General features: G+C 50.7%; 2 protein-coding genes across 2 annotated transcripts; one reads left to right on the top strand and one right to left on the bottom strand.

The window, feature by feature from the left end:
* Positions 1 to 2,997: 2,997 nt before the first annotated feature.
* LOC126537802 (uncharacterized) lies at positions 2,998 to 5,038 on the top strand. Its single transcript, XM_050184877.3, has one exon. It carries the CDS (start codon positions 3,430 to 3,432, stop codon positions 4,960 to 4,962), a length of 1,533 nt encoding a protein of 510 aa, XP_050040834.2. The 5' UTR covers positions 2,998 to 3,429; the 3' UTR covers positions 4,963 to 5,038.
* Positions 5,039 to 14,165: 9,127 nt separating this feature from the next.
* LOC140217147 (uncharacterized) lies at positions 14,166 to 14,939 on the bottom strand. Its single transcript, XM_072287548.1, has one exon. The coding sequence runs from the start codon at positions 14,937 to 14,939 to the stop codon at positions 14,166 to 14,168; it is 774 nt and encodes a 257-aa protein (XP_072143649.1).
* Between the last annotated feature and the right edge of the window lie 7,706 nt (positions 14,940 to 22,645).

Raw genomic sequence — 22,645 nt, 5'->3', positions numbered from 1 at the left:
TCACAGGGCTCCGCACGAGACCAGCAAAGAGCTGCTCCTTGACCCCGCGCATCAGATGGCGTAACTTCTCGAATCAGCTCGTCTGAAGAGGGGCGTCATGTCTTCGATGTACGTGGTCACAGTTTCGTTTGGCAACTGGTCGCAAGCCTGAATCGCTCGTTCCGCTCGTTCGTGGCGATCAGCACAGGTGCAGGTCTCCAGAAGCCGACGACAAAACTCGTGCCACGACGTCATTGCTCCTCACGGTTTCGAAACCATGCACGCGAGCCGTCCTCCAGGTAGAAGTAGACGGGTCTCAGTTTTGCCGCGTCATCCAAATGGTTCAAGGCGGCCACGCGCTCGAAGTCGACCACCTAGCCTTCGACGTCTTCGAACAATGCGCCATGGGACGTCGTTGGTACCGGGTACCAAAGACGTTCCATGGGAGCACACGGCCGTGTGCTCTCCAGTGTATATCGATTCAAAATCGTCCTCTCCGTACCGATTGGGACGGGTTGAAGTGGTGGGAAACGTAGCGTAAGCGACTTCCGGGGCTAGTCCCCTGATCCTGCGGCTGGCCCGATGCACGGGAGTGTCGACTGGCACTGGATTCGTAGTGCGGATCCTTGAAGGGGTTTGCAACATTCGTGAGGGCTACACAGCACCTCCACCAGTTTGTCACGAGCCTTCAGAAGTGCTCTTGGGGGTTTAATAAACAATAGAGCAGCTGGCTCCTGGAAAACATGTCCGTCCGGGTTGTTGTTCTTGTTGTAGCCGGTCACACGTGTGGCTCCTACCCACGATGGAGTTGGCTCGCGAGCAGGGAAGAGAAGCGCGGTCTTCTTTGATCTTTTGGGCTAGACCCACTCTTGCCCTCGACCCACTACCTACACATGTGGCAATATAGTGCTGAAGGTCCCGTAATTTAAGCTTCGGAGACTCGGTCAAGGCGATCTCTTCCACGAAGGGTTCGCTCTACGATGCCGGCGCTCTTTATTACGCCAGGCGCCAGCGTTGTGACAGCGAGTGCTCGCGGTCATCGAGGGAGATGGTCGCAATTTTGTAGAGATTCCTTACGCTCGATTCTATGCCACACTTATCATCTACGCACTTGAAGCCGGCGGATCGCATTGGTAGCGCGAGCTGAGCGTTGCTCTGACCACTGACGAAGCGCGATAAGGAATATCGTAGGAAAAGGCATCGCTACCAAGTGGCGGCCCTTTTCATGTTTATTCATGCGCTCGTGACACCATGCTTGTTTATGAAGCAAGCGAACGCTTACTGAGATTTATACTGGCAATAAAGCTACCAATTTTACTTTGTGTAAGTGCCTAATACTTTGCTGTAATGGTATCAAGGCTTCAGCTTTCGGGCGATCGAAACTGCGATTTTTTTATTATTTCAATCGCCGTACTCAGTTCAACTCTAAAAGATGATGATGCTGAGGCTTCTTTAAGACATATGGCATGTGCCCACTGCGAAGTATGGCCCAGAAATCATGGGTTTAAACGTGCTGATACATGTAGGAACGAATGGATAACTCGAAAAATCATGAGCCATTTCACCCTGTGAAGGTGGTTGACCAGCGAAGCTGTTTAGCACACGACACGGAGGTGACACATAATTTTGAACAAAGGTACGAACTCATTTATTGTCTTGATGTGTGGTGATCGTGACGAAAGGTACGCACTCTCATGTATTGCCTTGATCGGTGGTCATTATTTCACTCGCAACTGCAATCGCATTCTTGATAATGACGAATCGATACACGTACGCTGCTGGGTGGTCGGTTGGTCCGGATCGGTGTGGCATCGCAAGGGATATGTCTGCAACACGGAACGCGTAAACCGCTCCCTTTTCGGTACCGGCACATCCACATTGAAATCACCGACAAAGACAACAGGGGCAGTGCTATTGCAGCTAATTCACGATAACTGAGTAGCCATGAACCTTACGGGTCTATGAGTCATTGCTCTTTTTGCTTGCTTACAGTGGTATGTGCCATTGCTCAAGGGGGTATGAGCCATTGATGATATGACAGTTTTCAACATGCTGTTCTGTATCTTGTATGCGTGATTAGAAAGAATTTAGGCACTGTTCGCTTCACTTTGCTGAGTGCTTGTAGCCCCATACGGGGCTATGAGCCATCGCATTTTTTGCTTGCTTAAGGGAGCATGAATGCTTACGGGTGTATGAGCAATTGATGATACTTTTTGTTCGCGGAGAACAAAAATGTATACGACCCTAGCCATATACAGCTTTGCTCTAAAGATTGCCAAATGTGTGAATAAATGCGAACCACACGTATACAGATTACTACATTGTTGTACGGCGGTTTTGCTTCTTATACCAAGGTCACTCGCCCTCGGAGGCGCTGCCGCAGCTGGCTGTGCCTATTTAAGCGACTGCTCGCCCATAAAAGAGTTCCTCGCTTCGGCACCAGTCTGCGTCTCCATTCTTTCGCAAGGCCGCCGTCCTGGCGTGCCCCTGCGTTCCCTTCCGTGCCCGGCGCTGGCTCCATGGCGGCGCTGGCTTTCGTTGGAGTCGCGTCGGCAAAAAAAATTTCGAACCAAATTCCGAACCACGCATACCCAACCACTCTTCTACCACCAAAGTTGTTCATAAAGTTATTCCTCGGCATTTTAAGAACGGCACCCCACAAACAAATGTAATGAAAAAACACACCGACAGTGCACATTCTTTATGTTATCTCTTCTCAGACTGAACTATTATAAGTGCGAAACAATAGTAGGAAATAGACCCACGCAAGAGGCCGCGTTTCTACCAGAAAGCTTGCCTTCGTGCATAGCGTGCGCCGCCAGCGCTTCCCGGTAAACGTTACGGTTACATAAGCTGCAATTGACGGGAAGCATGAAAACCAGTCAGGGGTCTTTGAACACTATCCCGTTCCATTCTTAGAGGCGAAGCATAAGCGCCCTCCAAATTTTTAGAAGAAATATGAATAAGAACTGTGTTCGTCTTCTTCAGTGGAAGCACCGCGTTCTTGTTGTGGTCCTTCTTCTCGTTTCCCAACAATGGTTCAAACCCACTACGGTCGATTGGCCAAGAAGTCTTATTGTTGTGGTCTAAACTGTGCGTTCTCACCTGAGCGTCATCTTCGTCTGCCTTTATTGGACTAGCGGGCACAGAAAAAAAATCATTTCGGCAACGACTCGCTTATTCTCACTGCATTAGTGGTAGAACTCCGCACACAACGGATCATAAATGTTTGCTATACATCTAGATAAGCTGAAATGTCGCAACTTCCATAGCTTCACGTGCGATCAATTCTCGCAGGTTTAGAACCTGGCCTCAACCACCAGTGGGCGCCGCGTCGAGCTGACCTCTGCGCCGCTGTGTTGCCGTGGCCGGCCGATGACCTCGATGTGAATCACGGCGGGCGGGGGAATCGCAGAAGCTCAAAGAGGCACCTACAAGGTAAAATTGTCCATGGCCGCGACACCGCACTGGCTGCTCCTCCAGGGCAGCCTGCTTCTGATAGCCTTCGTCGCTCAGCAAAAAGCAGAAGCAGCGAGAATCGACGAACCCATCAACCCTAGAGAGTACCGCGCCCGAAGCGACGTCGGCGCCGCACAGCCGCTCTTCAGAAGCGCCAGTCGGTGGATGTTCGACGCCAGTAACGAAGCCAGGCCACGCCAGCGAGCGAATGAGGGCGGTAGCAGCGACACCCGAGCACACCAGCAACCATCTGCAAGCGTAGAGAAAGGTGTTGAGCGGGTAGAGCCCCAGACCTCCTTCCATGCTGAACAGGACAGTGTACGTGTGAGTAACAGCGAACAGAGGCGCCCGCGACCAGGTCGGGCGTACGTCATAACAGACCAAGGGAGCGGTGACAGCACCAATGGCGTCGCCGTCGGGCACAGCTTACAGTTGCAGCAACAGCAGCCGCAGCAACAACGAGCGGACGACAGCTTCCTGGACGAGGTCATCAAGAGCGCCAAGGCGGGTAAACCCGGCGGCGGAAACGTTGCTGTAAGACACGTCGTCTTGTCCGATCGCAGCGGCCCTGTCTTGAACGCAGCAGCCGCGCGGTTCTCCGCCAACGAGACGAAGCTGTACAACGTGAGCAACGCGCAGAAGGTGGTCGGCGACGAACACCCCATGGAGTTGGGCAAGGTCAAGATCCGGCCCGCGCACGTCGTGCTCTCCAACAACGACACGCTGCAGCTCGAGTGCTTCGTCGGCTACAACACGCACGCGTCGGTCTCGTGGACGCTCAACGACCGCGTCCTGCTCGAGGTGGACGAGTCCAAGATCCAGACCATAGACTACAAGGGCGTCAAGGTCATGGTCTCCTCCATCCTCATCCGCAACGTGCTCAAGCTGCCCACCTTCAAGGAGATCTACGTCTTCAAGTGCATCTACCTGTTCGACGACGAGATGCAGACGGCGCAGAGCGTCGTGCACGCCCGCGTCACCGACGACTGCCAGACGGACCAGGAGTGCGCGCCAAGAAACGCGCGCTGCGTCAACAGCCGCTGCACGTGCGCCAGCACCCAGTACCCGGTGAAGCTTCAGTCCGTGCACACCACGTGCCGCGTCGAGGCCTTCCTGGAGACCGAGTGCCTCTACGACGAGCAGTGCGAGAACGTCGAGCCCAAGAGCGAGTGCACGGTCCACCACTGGTGCGCCTGCATCCACGGCTACGCTAGGGACGCCTGGAGCAACTGCCTGCCCAAGAGCACGGGACTGAGGACCCGGTGCAACTCGGATCGCGACTGCGCCGACCTCGGCGCCAACTGCGTGCTTAGCCACTGCTCCTGCCTGGGTGACCTGGAAGAGCGCAGCGGCAAGTGCGTCGCCAGGAACAAGCCGACGGACGAGCTCCTCAGACGGAGTCTCGTGGCCAAGGTCACGCAGAACGTCGCGTCGCCGCAGTACGCCGCGGCGTTCGCACTGTCCTCGACGGTGGCGGCTACCCTAGCGCACTGTCTCCTCCTGAAGCTGCTCACTCCCGAGTAGACCATAGAGACCATCTGCCGACGAGATCACCAGCTTTGTTCAGTAATGAATGCGGTGGTATATCGTGAGAAGGGTACCTTATGGTGCGTGTGTCTGTTTCTTGTTCCCTATGTGTTAGGGAAAATGATGCTTGAAATCCATATCAAGGGGAACGTCACCTGCCACGGTAGTTTAGTACCCGCTGAATAAGGCGCCACAAGGGCCGTCAGGGCCGTCGCTTTCTCACGGAAGGGGGCGATGGTGAGCGCAAACAGAAAAAAAGAAATGAATCTTTTATGTGGAGAGCATAACGATGGTACAGAAGCCAATAGGTACTCTAGGTTATGTTGAAGCAGGAGGAGGAACGGGAGGAAATAACATTTATTACTTTTCCTGTTTCGCACCGTAATCAGTACCTGTGTTCACAAAGCAGTTTGTGTGCTAGGGCGGATAGTGAGAGCACACTCTTGTTAATCCTTACAGGGAGCAACGATAGGGACGTGTCATTGGGCTACTTGTTGATATTGAACATGTACGGCGCAGACCAGGCATCACTAATAAACGTTGCGCAAGCGGAACGGACGTAACTGTAATGACGTTGTCCGTCTCCTTTGAGGTGTCTCTTTGCGCGTCTGACATACCTGTTCCATTCTGAGGGAGCATCAGTAGAAAATTCCTTTGTGTGGAAATCTTTGCGAATACGGCCCCAAAAGTGACGCAGCCCCTCCCCTCCCCCCCCCCCCGAAAAATTAAACGTGACGTGAGTGAGTGAGTGAGTGAGTGAGTGAGTGAGTGAGTGAGTGAGTGAGTGAGTAAACTTCATTGCAGGTCCGGCGAGGACGCGAACTCGTCGCGCACCCGGCTAGCCCCACGTCGGGACCGGCAGGTCTAGCCCACCGGCCCGGTCGAAGGCACGCCGGACGGCCAGGATTTGCTTTTCTAGAGCGGGGCTACGCAGAAGCGAGTCCCACTCCTCCTTGATGAATTTGGTGTATGTCGACGTGACGTGAGCATAGTACAAGAGCAGGCTAATATCGTCCCCATAGTAAGGGGAAACCCTTTCCCCCATGGGAACGCGTCGCATAATCGCTGCACTAAATGGCTGTGTGCAATGACGGCGCAGTCAATGTGCGCAGCCAGGGGTCTTAAGCATCAACCACGAAGAACCAGGAAGCCCGAAGGATAAGGCGCGACGGTTAAGTTAGCGTGGGCGGGCAAGAGTGCAGCGAGCAAAACCACTCGCACGCTGCGGCTTACATTGGCATGACAATGATAAGTCACGACGAGTCAAGTCGGTGAAACGATGACACACAAGGCATCTACCCGGCCGTCTGTAATGACTGGGTCTTCCAACCGTGCGTCTAACGACAATGTGGCCGTCATGTTCCAGGGTGGGTAGCTCGCCTAGTTCACCAATAAAGGCGAGCTGGGCGACGACGAGATGCAGACGGCATCTATATCAGAGCGTTATGGCAGCCATGAGGCGGCCGAATCACATCTTTGTAGGCCGCCCTGACAACGCCGGACGGTCTCGTCACAGGGGCGGGAAGCAGCGGTGCAGAAAGGAAAGCTTTCGCTCAGCAAAGTGTAAGCCGGAGAAAATTCATAGCAGTGGCGGACATTTGCGACGGTGCAAGAATTGCATAATAGGCTCTTTTGTTGACAAATATGTTAACTTTTTTATTAACAATTTCAGCGAACGTGTTAGGACAGCGGAATGGAATCGGGTCGGTGCTGAATGCATTAACGCCCGCTTAGTATGAGCATCCGGAGAAAGAAATTCAATCCCTTTCTCTATGGGAAAGCTACATATAGGCTTCCTCATGCACAGCTACATTAAACTATGCAAAACACCAACGCACTTTATCGCAGATTTTGAGGACAAATATTTCGAAACTGATGCCATGCCACTCGCCAAACGGACGTGCGTTAATTAGGTGCTGGCTGGTTTCAGCACCGCTACTGCAATGTACGCAGTAATGTTTCTAATGAGTGAACTTTAGTAAAGAAATTGTCTATGTTACAATTTCTAACGTCCTCTAGCTTGAAGGTGTTGCCTCAGAAAGTGCCCTTTTTATCTACTGTATTCTTTTTAAGATTTACTTAGTCGTTGCTTGGACGGCCGCGACAGTTAGTCCATGGAACGCACGATGTGAGACGATAGGCGGTAGAGAAGGCTGTGCCGTGACGTGATCCTTATATAAATTATGTAAGAGATTATATAATATGTGGAACAATCATTAAGGCGAAGAGCCGGCTTCGAATGCGATAGCAGAACAGTTCAATTTGCATTCGCAGAGTGAAAGCTTATAGTGTAAGCGTGTGAGGAAAAAGAAATAGAAGGCAAAGCTGCCCTTTCTTTAATTCGAAAGTTTGCCCTGTAGCTTAAAGTGTCTGAAGCATGCATGTTATATGTATGATTTGCCGTGTTCGATTAAGTCAAACAGGAATCTATAATGGGAACAACATAACCACACATCGTAGTCGGGTGGCCGGCTTGGGCCGTAGCCCCACTTTTTGCAGGTGTAGTGGCGCCTTGATGAGCGCAGTCCGGGACAACTTCGCAAGAGGTTCGCGGAAGGGACAAGTCGAGCCGAAGGCTAGCTGGCCGACGGTCCAGAGCCCAAAGACAGGTCGCAGCTGGCGTCACTGCGCACCCTCACGGATCTTTCTTAAAGGGCCTCTACAAGGCTCCACTGCAAATTTTGTTTCTATACACTGGAAGTTGTAAAACGCAGTCTAAGGAGCGTTTTACTGAATGAACTTTTCAAATCGGGTCGTTACAGGAGGAGATGGAAGAAATTAACTGCGCTGTTGCCATGCCACCAGGAGAGGAGCGTCAACGTCTCCCTTTGCCAATGACTCTCTCCCTTTGCCTCGACTAGCCGCTTACAGGCGGTGTTCTATCGCTGCCTTCTCGCATACCGGAGCTGGAGGACCACGCCATGTTCACCCGTCGAGCATGCATCGCCGCCTTTCTTTCTTTCTTTTCTTCCTGCGCGGCGCATGTTAAGCGGCGGCGTTGCGCTTCCGCATTGGATGATCAACCGAAGTCAAGGAAGGAAGGAAATCAACTTCATTCAAGGTCCTGCAGGCCACGAGAGCTTTGGGCTCTCATGGAGTGGGCGTCTCCCACGACGGAGCCAGGGGGTTGAGTTTCCTGGCGGCGTCGGGGACCTGCTGGACGGCCCAGAGTTGGGGAGCGAGTTCTTCGCTCCGGATTGCTTTTTCAAACTTGCGCTTGTCCGGTTCGGAGTTTATGTGAGCTTGCGAGCACCGGCAGAGTAAATGATACACGTTGAGGGATGTATTACAATTGGGGCAATAAGACTTGTCGTAGAGCTCAGACATGTAATGGTGTAGTCTGTTTTGCGTGGGGTATCTGTCTGTTTGTAGCATTCTGAGTGTAACCGCTTGAGCTAGAGTGAGCGTGCGGTGTGGCGTGCTATACTCTCGACGTTGTAAGTAGCAGTGTTTAGTTATTTCATTGTATGTAGTGGGGGCGACCTTGTTCTCCGTTTGGTCGGGTTAAGCCGCGCGCTCTGCAAGGGCGCGCGCAACCTCGTGTGCTGCCTCGTTAAGGTTGGGGACGTCGCCGATCTTTGGTCCTAAGTGTGCCGGGAACCTGTATATGGCGTAGTTCTTAATCTCTTTATTTGTAACAATTCTGAGAGTCTGTTTATTTTTCTTAAATAAAGAGAAATGGGCATGGGCAGGACATGTAATGAGGAGGGAAGATAACCGATGGTCATTAAGGGTTACGGACTGTATTCCAAGAAAAGGGAAGCGTAGCCGGGGGCGGCAGAAAGTTAGGTGGGCGGATGAGATTAAGAAATTTGCAGGGACAACATGGCCACAATTAGTACATGACCGGGGTAGTTGGAGAAGTATGGGAGAGGCCTTTGCCCTGCAGTGGGCGTAACCAGGGTGATGATGATGATGAGAGCCTGTGCGCAGACCATGCCCTTTTGGAAAGCTCTGGTAGCGGCTATGGAGTCGCTGTAGATATGGGAAAGATTGTCGTCGGTGAGCGCAACAGCGATCGCAACCTGTTCGGCCTGTTCGGCCTGTTCAGGCGTCCTTGCAATTACCGTGGCTGCATACCTTGTGGATTCACGGCCGTCCACAACCGCCACTTCTAAAGCTTTGTTTCCCGCGTATGCCACCGCGTCTACAAAAGCTGAGCGTTCTCGGTTCGCCAAGGCTTGGTTAAGGAGGAATTGTCCTCTCGCTTGTCGTCGGCCCCTGTTGTTTTCGGGGTGTACGTTTCTGGGTATAGGTCGGACCGTGATCTTGGCGCGGATGTCCCGTGGGAGGTCCGCAAAGTCTTTTTCTATGTTTCCTTGAGCAAAGCCTAGCTTCCCTAGGATCGTGCGCCCCGGAGGCGTTGTCGAAAGCCTAGCAAGCTGGGCGCGCTGCTGGGCTTCGGCAATTTAGTAAGTGACGTAGCGAGCATGCAGTGCATTTTACGTTACGGAATTTGTGCGCGCGACATTGACTCTGTAGCCATGGGTCCGCATCTTCCTCGAGAAGGAGGGCCCGCGCTGTAAATGGGCTGTACACAGCGATTCTCTGTGTGAAATGATCAAACCTCGTGACGGACGCTTTAGCACACAGCCTCCTCGCGGTGAAAGACATGCACTAGGCGGGAGTAGAGATGTAAGGGCCGGGGAAATAGAAAAGAAACTCGTGGAGATTGAGAAAAAGAAAAGAGCTTTTTTTACTTTCAGCACAGAGAAAGTGGGGAAAGAAGTCATTAATATTTCTACATACCGTAATACCACTTGTCGTTTCCTACTGCGCAGCATATGATTCTATGGAAGCGACGACGACGACCACAAAAAAAAATATAAGAAGAAACGGCAGCACAGTAACTGTTTCATTATTAACTATTAACTGAACGTAAAACACAGCTTATTTTTGGCCCATCCTCCATAGTGGATGCGTGCCATGTTTTGAAGGAACAACAACAACGACGACGACAACAACACACTTTTCAAGTGTCTTCATTGTATGCTTTCAGTTTAGTGTTGCAAACGCAGCGTAGCTTTCAAACGTAGCGGAAGACAAGACGCCTTCCGAGTTCAGGACTGGCGTCCAGAACTCCGCGGCGCCCGTGGAACCATCAACCTGGTGGCAAGGCATTTGCACTCAATCATTCGCTGGCTTCTAGGCTGCTGCAGATACCTTCGCCATCTGCCAGTTCCGAGCGAAAGTGGACTTCGTTTGCAGATGTTCGTAACGAGCTTCGCAACAGACTCCCGAGTAAACAGGTTCGAAAAGCTCGTCTATGCGTACAATGAAATTTGACTGCATGGGAGTAGCCACGACCAATATTAATGCGAGTGTGTCCAGCGAGGGTGACTCGGACGCTGAGCGAGCTGATATATCAGTGATCAAATTAGCAATATTTCTTAGAATCGCACGTGTTTAAGGATAGCTATATCTTATTGCTGGAATATTAAATACAAGCTATTTCTATGGAGTTTCCATCTATTTTCAAGATTTCCAAGATTTCCCGAAAGAAAAGAACTGGTAAACAAGCGGCTTTTTTTCTTTACTTCCAACTCAAAATTTTCAGAAATGTTGCCTCCTTGTATACGGAAGTGTCAGACAGTCAGACAGACGCTCGTCGTCCCATGACCAAGAATGAATCCCTTTTAATGTAAAGTCGTGAAATATATACAGCCAGAACGGTCACATGACTTGTGTGAGAACTGGTAAAAGGAAATGAAAGCATAGCGCTTATCTCAGCACGTGTCTGTGGCTCAGGCACACACAGGGCGTATCGGGATGACGTCACATCTTCCCCGTTTTACAAGCACTGTGTGCCTACCAAGAAAGGAAAGCACTTTGCAAATCAGTCATCAATGCCGAGTCTTTTCGGTGCCCGTACGACGCGACCGTATCGCGTAGTTCTTTGCTCGGGTCTCGAAGTTTCGTTCAGTGGAAGGGTCTCTTGGGTGTCGGACGATTGCTTAGCCACGATGTCGGCGTCGTCGGTCGTGTCCGTTGGCAGGCTGCTTTGTTGAGGCTGTTCGGCCGGAACGGGACTGGTCTCTCCTCCGTTTGGAAGTAGGAACAGATGGCGTCTGCTTCAGCGTATGGTCCCCCCTGCAGTCTGGACCTAGTAGGATCTTGGTGTTGAGGAAGGACGAAGGACTGTGCCCTCGGCGCATCTGTCTCAGCCATACTTGGTTGCCTGCGGATAAACTGGGAAGAGGTCTCGCAGCATGACGTCTGTCAAAATACATCTTATGTTTCTGTCTGCATTTTTCGTCCTGTTTTTTCCAAGAAACGGTTACCACTCGCGGTCTTAAAGCGGATGGCATGCATGGCACTCGTGAGCGTAAGCGACGGCTCATTAGCAGTTGAGCTGGACTATAGCTGGTTGGGCCCGGTGTGTTTCTATAATTCAGGAAGGCAATGTATGGGTCCGGCGCTTTCTTCAGTAGTCTTCCGAGAGTCCCTACCATGCGCTCAGCTTCCCCGTTAGCTTGCGGGTAACGAGGGCTCGTTGTGACATGCTTGAAGCCGTATTTTCTTGCAAAACCAATGAAAGCTAATGAGATGAACTGTGGTCCGTTGTCGGATATTGCCGTTTGCGGTATCCCATGCCTGGCGAAGATGCTTTTCAGATGTTGGATGACCACCTGTGACGATGTCCCATGATCCAGCAGGGCCAGCTCAGGATACCTGGAATGGTAGTCGACAACAACAAGATAGACAGCTCCTTTCATCTCAAATAAATCAATTCCGACTTTCTCTCATGGAAGCTCAGTTGTTTCAGAGGGGATCATCGGTTCGGAAAATTGGGTGCGCTCTGCAGCACAAGTTTGGCAGTTGGCTACGGTTGTTGCAATTTCCTGGCTAATTCCTAAAAAAAAAAAAATTAAATTATGGGGTTTTACGTGCCAAAACCACTTTCTGATTATGAGGCACGCCGTAGTGGAGGGCTCCGGAAATTTCGACAACCGGGGTTCTTTAACGTGCACCTAAATCTAAGTACACGGGTGTTTTCGCATTTCGTCCCCATCGAAATGCGGCCGCCGTGGCCGGGATTCGATCCCGCGACCTCGTGCTCAGCAGCCTAACACCATAGCCACTGAGCAACCACGGTGGGTTGGCCAATTCCAGGCCACCAGACTGATTCCTTGGCGTTTGCGCGGCAGCGGGAAATGCCTTGATGCCTTTCGTGGATTCTATCAAGCATTTCTTTCCGCAGAGATCTTGTGATTACTATTCTGGCGTCCTTTAGAAGCAACTGCTTGCAAACCGTGATGTTGCCACGATGCGCCCAGAATTGTTTGAGAGCTTGCGGCAGCCGATCCTTTGCGGGCCAACCTTGCATGCAAGCTTCGAGCAACGACGCGCACTCGGGGTCCGTTGCCTGCTCTGAGCGTATGCAGTCGAGCATGTCATCTGAGAGCGCATATCCGACGGCTCCATCCACGTGAGCCGAGACGTCAGCGTCAGACAATTCCCCGATAGACAGTCCCGTGTTCATCACTCTGGCTCGAGAAAGTGTCCGCTGTAGCGATGGTTTTACCGGGGACGTGCGTGAACGTGAACGAGTACCGCATAAGACTCATTCTGAACCTTTGGATTCTTGGTGGAAGAGAATCCAGAGGATCGCGACTCAGTAACGGAAGGAGGGGCTTGTGGTCTGTCTCAAATGAAAACGTGAGGCCTCTCAGAAATTAGTCGAAGCGTTCTGCTGCCCAGGTCAAAGCCAACGCTTCCTTTTCGATTTGTGAATACCTCTGCTCTGTTTTCGTGAGCGATCTGGAGGCATATGCTACTGGACGTCTTTCGCCAGATGGCTGATCCTGGAGTAGTACGGCGCCAAGTCCTTGCGAAGACGCGTCCGCCGAAACAATTGTCGAGTACATGGGGTTGTACCTTGACAGGCATCTGTTAGAGCTGAGAGTATTCTTGATCTTCTCAAAAGCTTCCTCTTGTTGAGTTCCCCAACACCAGTCGCTGTCTTTGTTGAGGAGGCTGCGTAAAGGCGCAGATATAGACGCAGCATCAGGAAGAAACCTTGCGAGGTGGTTCATCATGCCTAATAAGGAACGAACCTCAGCGACGTTTTGGGGTCGAGGCAACTCCTTGATTGCTCTGATCTTCTCAGGATCTGGGCGCACGCCATTGGCGTCAAAGATCATGCTACTTGCTCAACAGCGAAACAACATTTTTCCTTGTTAAGGGTTACTCCTGTTTGTTCCAGTCGGTCGAGCACGTTACGAAGGCAGTTGTCATGTTCCACTTTGTTCTTGCCGTACACCAGAATGTCGTCCATGTAGTTCAGTACGCCGTCTAGGCCTTCGACGACCTGAGAGAACTTTCTCTGAAAAATTTCTGGTGCGGATGTGATCCCGAACGGCAACCTGCGGTAGCAGTACCGCCCATACGGCGTTATAAAAGTGGTGAGCTTTTGACACTCCGCGGAAAGCTTTATCTGGTAGAATCTAGAATTCGCGTCCAGTTTAGAAAAGACCTTGGCTTCCTGGAAGCTTCCCATAACTTGCTCTACCGTTGGTAGCTGATGACGCTCGCGTCTGACAAATTTGTTCAGTTGCGTTAAGTCGACGCATATCCTTACTGCTCCAGACGGCTTCATTACGGGGACAATAGCAGCGCACCATTCTGTCGGTTCTTCGACCTTTTGTATCATTCCTTCTCGTTCTAGCCTGTCCAGTTCCTGCTTGACTTTTTCCTTCATGGGAATAGGAATCCGTCTCGGTGTTGACAGGGCGTACGGTGTTGCATTCGGAACGAGACGTATGGTATGCTCTCCAGATATGGAACCCGTGCCTTGGAATACCTTAGAATACCTGCTTACGATGTCGTCAGCAGTTCCTAAGTCATCTAGGAAGCGAACGATTCCTAGGGCTTTGATAGCTGGTAGTCCCAACAAGGGTGTGCGCAAGTTATGCACGACGTAAATGGTCTGTTTCGAACGGTTGTCTTTCCAAGCTATTTGAGCGTCAAATTTTCCGATCGTACGGATGCTTGCATTGTTCGGTCCTTTAAGATCACCTGCTTTGTCCAGAGAACGCGGAAGTAAAGGAAAATTTTGCCCGAAGACCGTCACTTCGGCTCCCGTATCTACTTTCATGCGGAGCTTACGGTCGTTTATCAGTACTGTGACGAAGTGCTCAGACGGTGTGTTCGCCGAATGCTCGACCGTGCCAAGAAATTTATCAGCTGCGGCAATGTCATCAAGATTTCCGTCTGCTTGTCTTTTTTCGGCACGCCTTTTCGAAGTGGCCCAACTTTTGGCAAAACCGGCATCTTTCCTGTTTCGCTGGACAACTGCTTCTCGGATTAAATGGTCCGGCGCAGAAACGGCAGAACTTTCCACGATAAGCGGGCTTCTGACCACGTGTAAACCTTTTACTCTTTCCAGGGGTTTTCTCGGGCTTTAATGTGGCGACGCAAGCTTCTGGGATAGTGCCCTCGTGCTCTTTTAGCTCGGCTTGCTGTTTCTTTACCGTTTCGCTTGTACGCGCTTTTGCCAATGCAGTGCTCAGCGTGAAATTAGGATCCATCTGTAGTTCTTGCGAGAGAAGCTGGTCCCGTAGTCCTACTACGAAGCGGTCTCTTATTAGGCGTTCCTTCATTTCTTTGAACTCGCATCTGTCTGCTAGCCTGTTAAGCTCTGTTGCAAACTGGTCTACTGTTTCTCCCAGTTGTTGGCGGCGTAGATTAAAGCGAGCACTCTCGTAGACTGTGTTCTTGGTATGGACGAAATCGCCCTTAAATTTTGACTTTACGAGGTCGAAGTCCTCCATTTCTTCGTCTTTCACGTTTAGCGACCGAAGAATCTCCCGTGACTTTCTGCCCATGGTATAGAGAAGAGTCCTTACTTGTACTTCGTCTGGTTTCTCATGTAGTTCGGATGCGAATCTGTAGTCATCGAATTCGTCCATCCCGGCGGGCCAGTCCGCAGCGTTCTGGAAGTCGAAAGGCCTAGGAGGCTTGATTCCTGCCATGCTGAAGCGTTGCTTGAAGATTGTCACCGGGAGGACTTGCTCTTGTGGAAGAAGGCGCTCGTTCGCTTGTTGACGGGCCATTGCAGCGTTACATCGTAGTCAACTTTGACATAGCCACTTCTGACACCATGTCAGACAGTCAGACAGACGCTCGTCGTCCCATGACCAAAAATGAATCCCTTTTAATGTACAGTCGTGAAATATATACAGCCAGTACGGTCACATGACTTGTGTGAGAACTGGTAAAAGGAAATGAAAGCATAGCGCTTATCTCAGCGTGTGTCTGTGGCTCAGGCACACACAGGGCGTATCGGGATGACGTCACAGGAAGGTCTGATACGCGCGGAGTTATCAATGCGCACGTGGAGTGGCGAAGCTCGCAGCTTTCTCTAGAACGAGTTTCGAATAATTAAGGGAGCCGGCCGGATGGTGAGTAAGAGTACAACGATTGAGCGTTGGATATTTCCGCGGTGACTATTTCCTCCTGCTGCTATACCTCCGAGTATTCGACAATGTGCGCTTTGGAAAAGTACTTGTCCGTATTTCGTTCGAATGTGCGCGCGACAAAGCCTTCGCTTCCTTGCGACTCCTTTTTGAGAAACCGCATTCATCATGCGGTTTCTAATCAAGACTCGAACAACATGCGCCAGGTCTTATTAACTTAGAAAGACTCGTTCATCTGTTTTTGTCTTCTTTCTTTGTTTTTTAAAGCTCGATTAATGATATCTGGGACGCTCTGTATACCAGTATAGAGATCATCCTTTGATGTGTTGCGTATCACCGGGTGTCTCGTCACTTCTCATATGTTCTATGGGCCTCCTGGTTCTATGCAGTGTGCATATCTATACTAGTATGTTCTGTTACAGTTCCGTCGCAGCACTTTATTCTTTCGTACTCCTTCAATTGAATTCTTGAGTTTTACGTCAAACCCACGATTTGATTTTGAGGCAAGCCGCAGTGGCGGACTACGGATTAATTTTGACCGCCACGGGATCTTTTAACGTGCCTCCAATGCACGGCACACGAACGTTGTTTGCATGTCGCCCCATCGAAACTCGGATGCCGCGGCCGGCATTCGATCCGCAACCTCGTGTAGCAGCGCAACGCCATAGCCGCTATGCCACCGTAGCGGATACGTAGTCCTTGAAAAGTGCAGTCAGGAGGGGAATGGAAGTAACTCTCATAAGGAAGCGAAGCGTGGGAAAAAAAGTATGTAAAATGACAGAAACAAAAAAAAAGACCGTTAACAGAAAAGTTCAGCGAAACTACAGTAAATATAAGAAACCAGAAGAAAATCGAAAACGTATTTCAGTGAAATCGCCAAACGTTTCTTTTCTTTTCTTTCTTTTCTTCTTTTACATTGTAGGCCAAGTCACATCCTAGTCAAGCCGCATCACTTATGTCCCGACATTTTCGTGACGTCGGTAAGCCGTTTAAGAAACACGGTGCCGCCAGATTACAACACCGCCCAAGCTATATACGACGAAACCTATGCGGTTCGTGTTTGAAAAATTAGGACATTCGCTCCCGCATAGCGTATACATAAAGTGCGCATGGAATCGGACGCTGCGCAGCAACGCGATTGGGCGGCTCCACGCAGCGTGGCCACCGAGCGACATCGCGCGTTCTACGCCTGCAGCTGACTGCTCGATGGAGATGAGCGCGCCCACTGCAAAAGAAAGAACTGCCGAGCAACTGAACGGCGTCCGCGATGTCGCGTCCCTGCTTGCAGCGGTCGCGCCGAGAGCGCTAATGGAAACCTCGTGTCCCGACGGCGTGACATCGTATTTCGAGCACGCGTTGATCTGGAAACAGTTAACGATGGTCGCTTGTGGTGTTAGCGACCGGACGTTCCCACGCGGTCGACAAAGAAAGCGCCAAGAAGGCGGCGCCGTTCTTTCCCTCGTGAGCAGCCCTGTACACGCTTACCCGTGAGCTGTTTTCGGCCGCGCTCTGCTCGCTCTACTGTTGGGTCCCGTGTGCGCGTGCGGACATAATGTGATGCTCTGTATGGCAAAGCTTTTTCCTTGGATTGTTTCGTTCTGGGTGCCAGAAGAGCGCAGTTACAACGCGCGCGCGCGTATGTGTGTGTGTGTTTGTGTATGTGTGCATGTGATTGTGTGTGGGGGGGGGGGGGAGAGTATGTTTGTGCAAGTGTGTATATGCTGCAGATGGCATGTTTACTTTTTTATTTTCTCTGCAATGTCCTGCCTTGTCCATGCACTGTGCAAATTCTACATAGAGCACGCTGCAGCCTGTTCTGGCAGTTGGAGGCCCACAAGCAGACGCACCGAAACTTATAGATGAAAAAACAAAGAAAGAAAAAAAGAAACTCGCCGATCCAATGCGCCGTTGGAATCAGTATTGTTATCTGAAGCATCTTGCAGGCAGCTTGCTACCGGCTTCGCTTGGGATTGATCAAAGTGATAACAACACAGTGGCGGATCCAGCCACTCAACCTGGGCGGGGGGGAGGGGAGCTATTGCTCGAAGTGAGACCAGAGAAGGGTGAAAGGCAGTCTCTTTTATATTTTTTTTTGTTTTAAGGCGTTACTGCTATCACCCAACTCCCACCATAATATAATTACTGTTTAACTTTTTGAACGTTCATCCCACTCATTTGTTCTAATCTGTTTTCACGGTCGTAAAGAATTCTGGAAATTATAACCTTACGGGCGACCACGCTTCAGGTATATCCGTAATTTATTGTGCTAAATTTCTAAATCACAAAGATTAATTCGCGGCGTATTACGGGGAAAACAAACGCAACCCCATTGTTAGAACGAGCGAGTACTGATCTTGGTGCCTTAATAGGTGCGATTTTAAACTGATAATTATACGCTGCAGCTCGTAGAGTGCGAAATTATTACATAACGGACATAGAGTGACGCAGTTATGATGGTTGTTTCATTTTTGCTCAATAAATGAAGTTCACGCAATTTCATTCAAATAACCGTTGTTCTACATTTACTGTAAGACGTAATAATGAGGCGAAAAGTTACTTGCACGTAGGACAGGCACGTACGCAGGATGTTTTTTTTTTCGGGGGGGGGAGGGGGGGGGGCGCCCAACCCAAGGCAACTTTTCTATGCAAATGAGCTGGAGGGTACCTTTACTAGTACAAATGTGAATAATGCCCACCATTTGCCGTAAAACCTCAAAAGAGAATTGAAAATAACGTCTATCTCACAGGTACGCCTGTGAGATACACTTCTTCTTTACTTGGCAAACAAATTAAGAACCACATCAAATGGACTCGCGCATGAAAGGTGCGCGGGAGGAACCTTGCCAAGAACAAGTTAACAAGCGAAAGTGCAAAATAAAGATTCCTAGTAACGTTTTTTGAATTAGCCCTGGAAGAATTTTAGATAAATGTATATTTGCGCAACAGTCTCAGTTCTTTCGCATCCCTCGTTTACTGCTCTACCAAGTAGCAAAACCGACCCGTGTCGTTATTTGGGAGGTTGCGTAACGATGCGTACAACCGCGTAGAGCGCAGGACGCTGCGGTTCTAGACGTACTGCGCCCACCGCGAAAGGTTAGAACCCCCACCCCCACCCCACCCACTTTAGCACAGCAGGGAAGTGGCTACGTCAGGTAGCTCGATTGATAACTGTAGAAGCGTAATTCAAAACACGGAATTATTCTCCAGTTCCGGCGGCGTTTTCTCTACTTCCTTTTTAAATAAGAAGATGTTGATCCATAAATATTTTCACCGACAATTTTCGCTTTTCCTCCCTGTTTGGCTGTTGCCTTGGCTTTCTCGCTTAGCAGATCGCTTAATTTCTCATCTCCCTGCGACTCTTGTTTCCAGTTGCCAATTTTGCACGAAACGTGCTGTACAACAAGGGAAAAACCACACGAGGTAACGGGTGACAGTCATATTGCTTATGGGTTTAAGGGTTATTGCAGGGTCTGATGACGGACGCTTTTTCGCAATATCTTATTTTCCACCATATCTAACCCATATCGCGGGTATATGGTTCCGAGGATCTGCCAGCGTCGCGGCGAGCTGTCACTCGAGGAAATAATGAAGCAAAAAGAAAAGTTAAACGCAACTGGCGTTTTCTCCAGCCACAACTCGTTCCACGAGCTTACAGACCAGCCGACTACGAACCGAATCCCTTTCCTGGCCCCTGGATTAGTCTAAACAAAGAAGATTGAACTAACGAAGCAACATGGATGCGCGTGATCGTTGAATCGATGGCGACATAAAAATTGTGTTGGGCATTATAGATAAATAAGAATATTATAATTAAAACAATGAACTACGCCCTGCCTGCTGCAATAGATGGTGACAACTGAATTCAACTTGAGTTCATCGCGCGGGCACCGAATCGATGACAAAGCTGGCCTCCACACCCCAGGATATGCCGATAACTACCGCCATCCAAAAGGAGCGAAAAAATTGACAACTATTCCACTCCGTAAAGATCGAATGGCAGCGAAAGCTGACGACACCCAAAGCTCTCAAACGAAAAGCAAGGTGTTTCACATCCGCTGCGGGTCGGCCTGAATATATTGTAAAATCGGACCGACCCGCGGCGTAGGTGAAGCAGGCGTTAAGCACCCCACATACGTGGATCCATCCCGAAGGTAGTGCGATGCCGGGCTGACCCGCGGTGGAGGTGAATCGGGCATTAAGAACTCCCCATACGTAGGCCGATCCCGAAGATATTCAAATACCGGGCCCACCCGAGGCGGGGGTGAAGCAGGCGTTAAACGCACCCCTCACGTGGGTCCATCCCTAAGGTAGTGCAATGCCGGGCTGACCCGCGGTGGAGGTGAATCGGGCATTAAGAACTCCCCATACGTAGGCCGATCCCGAAGATATTCAAATACCGGGCCCACCCGAGGCGGGGGTGAAGCAGGCGTTAAACGCACCCCTCACGTGGGTCCATCCCTAAGGTAGTGCAATGCCGGGCTGACCCGCGGTGGAGGTGAAGCAGGCATTAAGAACTCCCCATACATAGGCCGATCCCGAAGATAATGCAATGCCGGGCCGACCCGCGGTGGAGGTGAAGCAGGCGTTAAGCACTCCCCATATATATGTGGGCCCATCCGGAAAATTCCGAAGGGCGCGTTATAGGTTCCCGAGTTCACAGGGCTATGTGCCATTGATCTTGGACCCTTTTTGCACTATCACCAGGATCGGCCCACATGATGATTTCTTTCTGTTAACGGACGCCGAAAAACACAGTCATACACTGCTTTCGCTGTAAAAGGCAGCAAAATGTTGACCGCCGAGTAGATTGATTTGTCAAAGCTCAAGGAATGTGTGTGAGGTGTGGTGCCTTGGGCGGATAGGGTGGGGGGGGGGGGGTTATGCCGCTTAATTTCGGGGGGGGGGGGAGGGCCCGGGCCCTCACGGGCCCCCCTTGGGTACGTGCCTGACGTAGGAGAATGCCAATCTAAAACCTAAAGGCGAAAGAAAGCGCGGCAACGTCGCGCTATCACTTGCAGAACTTTACAGCGGCAAAATAACATTAATCAAATCATGCTCGTCAAACGAAGACTAGTGTACTGAACACAACCATGGTAATTTTTTCATGCAAAAAGTTGCGAACGCAAGACGGGTTCGAAGTCTCAAATGCGGAGTACAGCGTCTAGCAGCGACATGATTACAGAACGTTCATTCCACTTTAGTACTTGCTATAAATGCTACGGAATCAACGTGATGGCAGAGCAAAGAGACCCCCCCCCCCCCCCCCCCCCCGCAAAAAAAATATCTCGACAACATAATTAAAATAGTTATTATACATTTCCCTAACTGCAGCTCGGGGAACGAAACGCACGTGTAATGATAGCTACGCCACGTTGGCATGAAGACGACAAAAATATAGTACTCCCAGATCGTCCTTCGTCCGCGGTTGTACAGCGTTTCACACTTTCTACTTCTTCCAGTCCCAACTGGGCACAACAATAGCCGGGGGAGCGCGCTCTAGCTAACACAGCGGCACACACACACACACACACAAAAAGAAAAACAGAGACTAACGCGATTCGGCACGCAAGACGTCCTTGCCGTGCTGCGAGATCTGCAGAACAGCACACACTCCTGAACCCACATCGCCGTAACAACGCCGCCATCGTGCCACGACAACATGGCCGCTAAAGCGAAAAATATACCACGTGATTCCCTCCGCACTCTTCTCTTATAGCGCGCAGACTGGGTAGGGCCTTTCAGTTTTTTGCCTTTACCCGTGGGCTGCTCTGCCTGCAGAGCGCCGACGGATCGCGGGATCGAGCACAAAACATACCGCGCGCTATAGATTGGCTTCAATATGAATCGTATGAATCGAATGAAGCGCAATACTGTCTCCTAGTTCGTTCTTTCCTCCATGACCACCGCCTTCCATTTCCCAGCAGCCGCAAATTCTGCTCAACGCACACAGTATTGGTTACGTTAGTTACGTCAAGGAGGATATATATAGCTGCCGCGTCCGGGTATTGCACACTTATGCGTTCGTACAGAAAGCAAACTTACTTCATTTATTGTTGAAAATTTTTCGATTCACTCCACCATGATGAAAGTAGTCTCGCTGTTCAGTAACATGTATTTCCCCAATGTGCCAGTGTATATGTGGCAATGCGTACATACCTTCTACACTTCTTTCGCGCACTTTACGAAAACAGCCCAATTCTTGACCAATCTACCACGCTAGCTATGCATCACTTGTACAGAGAAATGTAGTAATAATCGAATAGTAACCTAACACTGTTCTCGCCCGTTTCATGTGAGGCACATTATACGATTTACGTCCTTCTTTCGCCTTTCTTTTTGAGGAGAGGTGAGCAGTATTTGTTTCGAAATAACCTTGTGGCCAATATGCCGCCCTCGGTGTGCTTTATGTCGGATGGCGCAAAGAAGAAGATAATGAAGAAGAAGACGTCGCCATTGCTGCTGCAGTTTGTGCAGTCGCCTCGTCTACGAGATACTCGAGCCGCCAAGTAGCGATTCCTTATCTCGCGTCCAAGCACCGCTGTCGCCAATGTCCAAGAAAGAGAAGAGTCGCGGAGGGAGCCACATAAAGCCCCCGCCGTCGAAGAACAGAGACCCGAAGGTCTCCGCACGACCGAACACCCCAGCAAATTCGAAGAAAAATTCCCTCAGCGAAGCCGACCCGAAGAAACCGAGCATCGAAAAGAACGCTGTCCCGAAGGTCACTAACTCCAACAACAAGAAGGTCTTCATCGACGCAGTCTCTTCTCCCAAGTCGGAAACTCAAGAACCAAAGGATCGAGCATCTCCGCTCGGCTCTAGCCCCATCGATGCCGCTGTGAATGGGGAAGTGGCCAACCGCGAAGACGCTCGCCAGGAAAGAAGGCGACGAAGACACAAGAGCAAGCAGGGTCGCCGCTCCAGAAGAATATCCATCGCACCTCCCGACTCCGAAGACTCGGAAACAGGGAACGTGTCTGGCGAAGCGAAGAGTTCCGATGACAACGACGACAGCGAGGAAGACGACGGATCGCTGACTGAGCGCAGAAGGAGCCGCCGTTCGACCTCGCCGCGCGCCGGACGTAAACGTGAACGGGTGAAATTGGTGGACGCTTCGACAAACACTCCGCCCGCTTCGATGATGGACCTCGTCAGCTCCGAAGCGACCGCTGCAAAGAGCGTCCAAACAAGCACCAAGGCCACTCAGACGGGAGACGTCATTATAACACCGCGAGTCGCCAAAGGCAGTCGCACGCAGCGTTCTT

The sequence above is a fragment of the Dermacentor andersoni genome, chromosome 4, assembly GCF_023375885.2.
Source record: "Dermacentor andersoni chromosome 4, qqDerAnde1_hic_scaffold, whole genome shotgun sequence".
In the NCBI taxonomy this organism is placed as follows: domain Eukaryota; kingdom Metazoa; phylum Arthropoda; class Arachnida; order Ixodida; family Ixodidae; genus Dermacentor; species Dermacentor andersoni.
Note: the sequence above shows the minus strand (reverse complement) of the source record. Positions and strands in the feature narration are given on the sequence as shown.

Bases quoted from the DNA above. Each gene is read 5' to 3' on its own strand.
- LOC140217147 (XM_072287548.1), bottom strand. From the start codon at position 14,939: ATGGCAGGAATCAAGCCTCCTAGGCCTTTCGACTTCCAGAACGCTGCG.
- LOC126537802 (XM_050184877.3), top strand. From the start codon at position 3,430: ATGGCCGCGACACCGCACTGGCTGCTCCTCCAGGGCAGCCTGCTTCTG.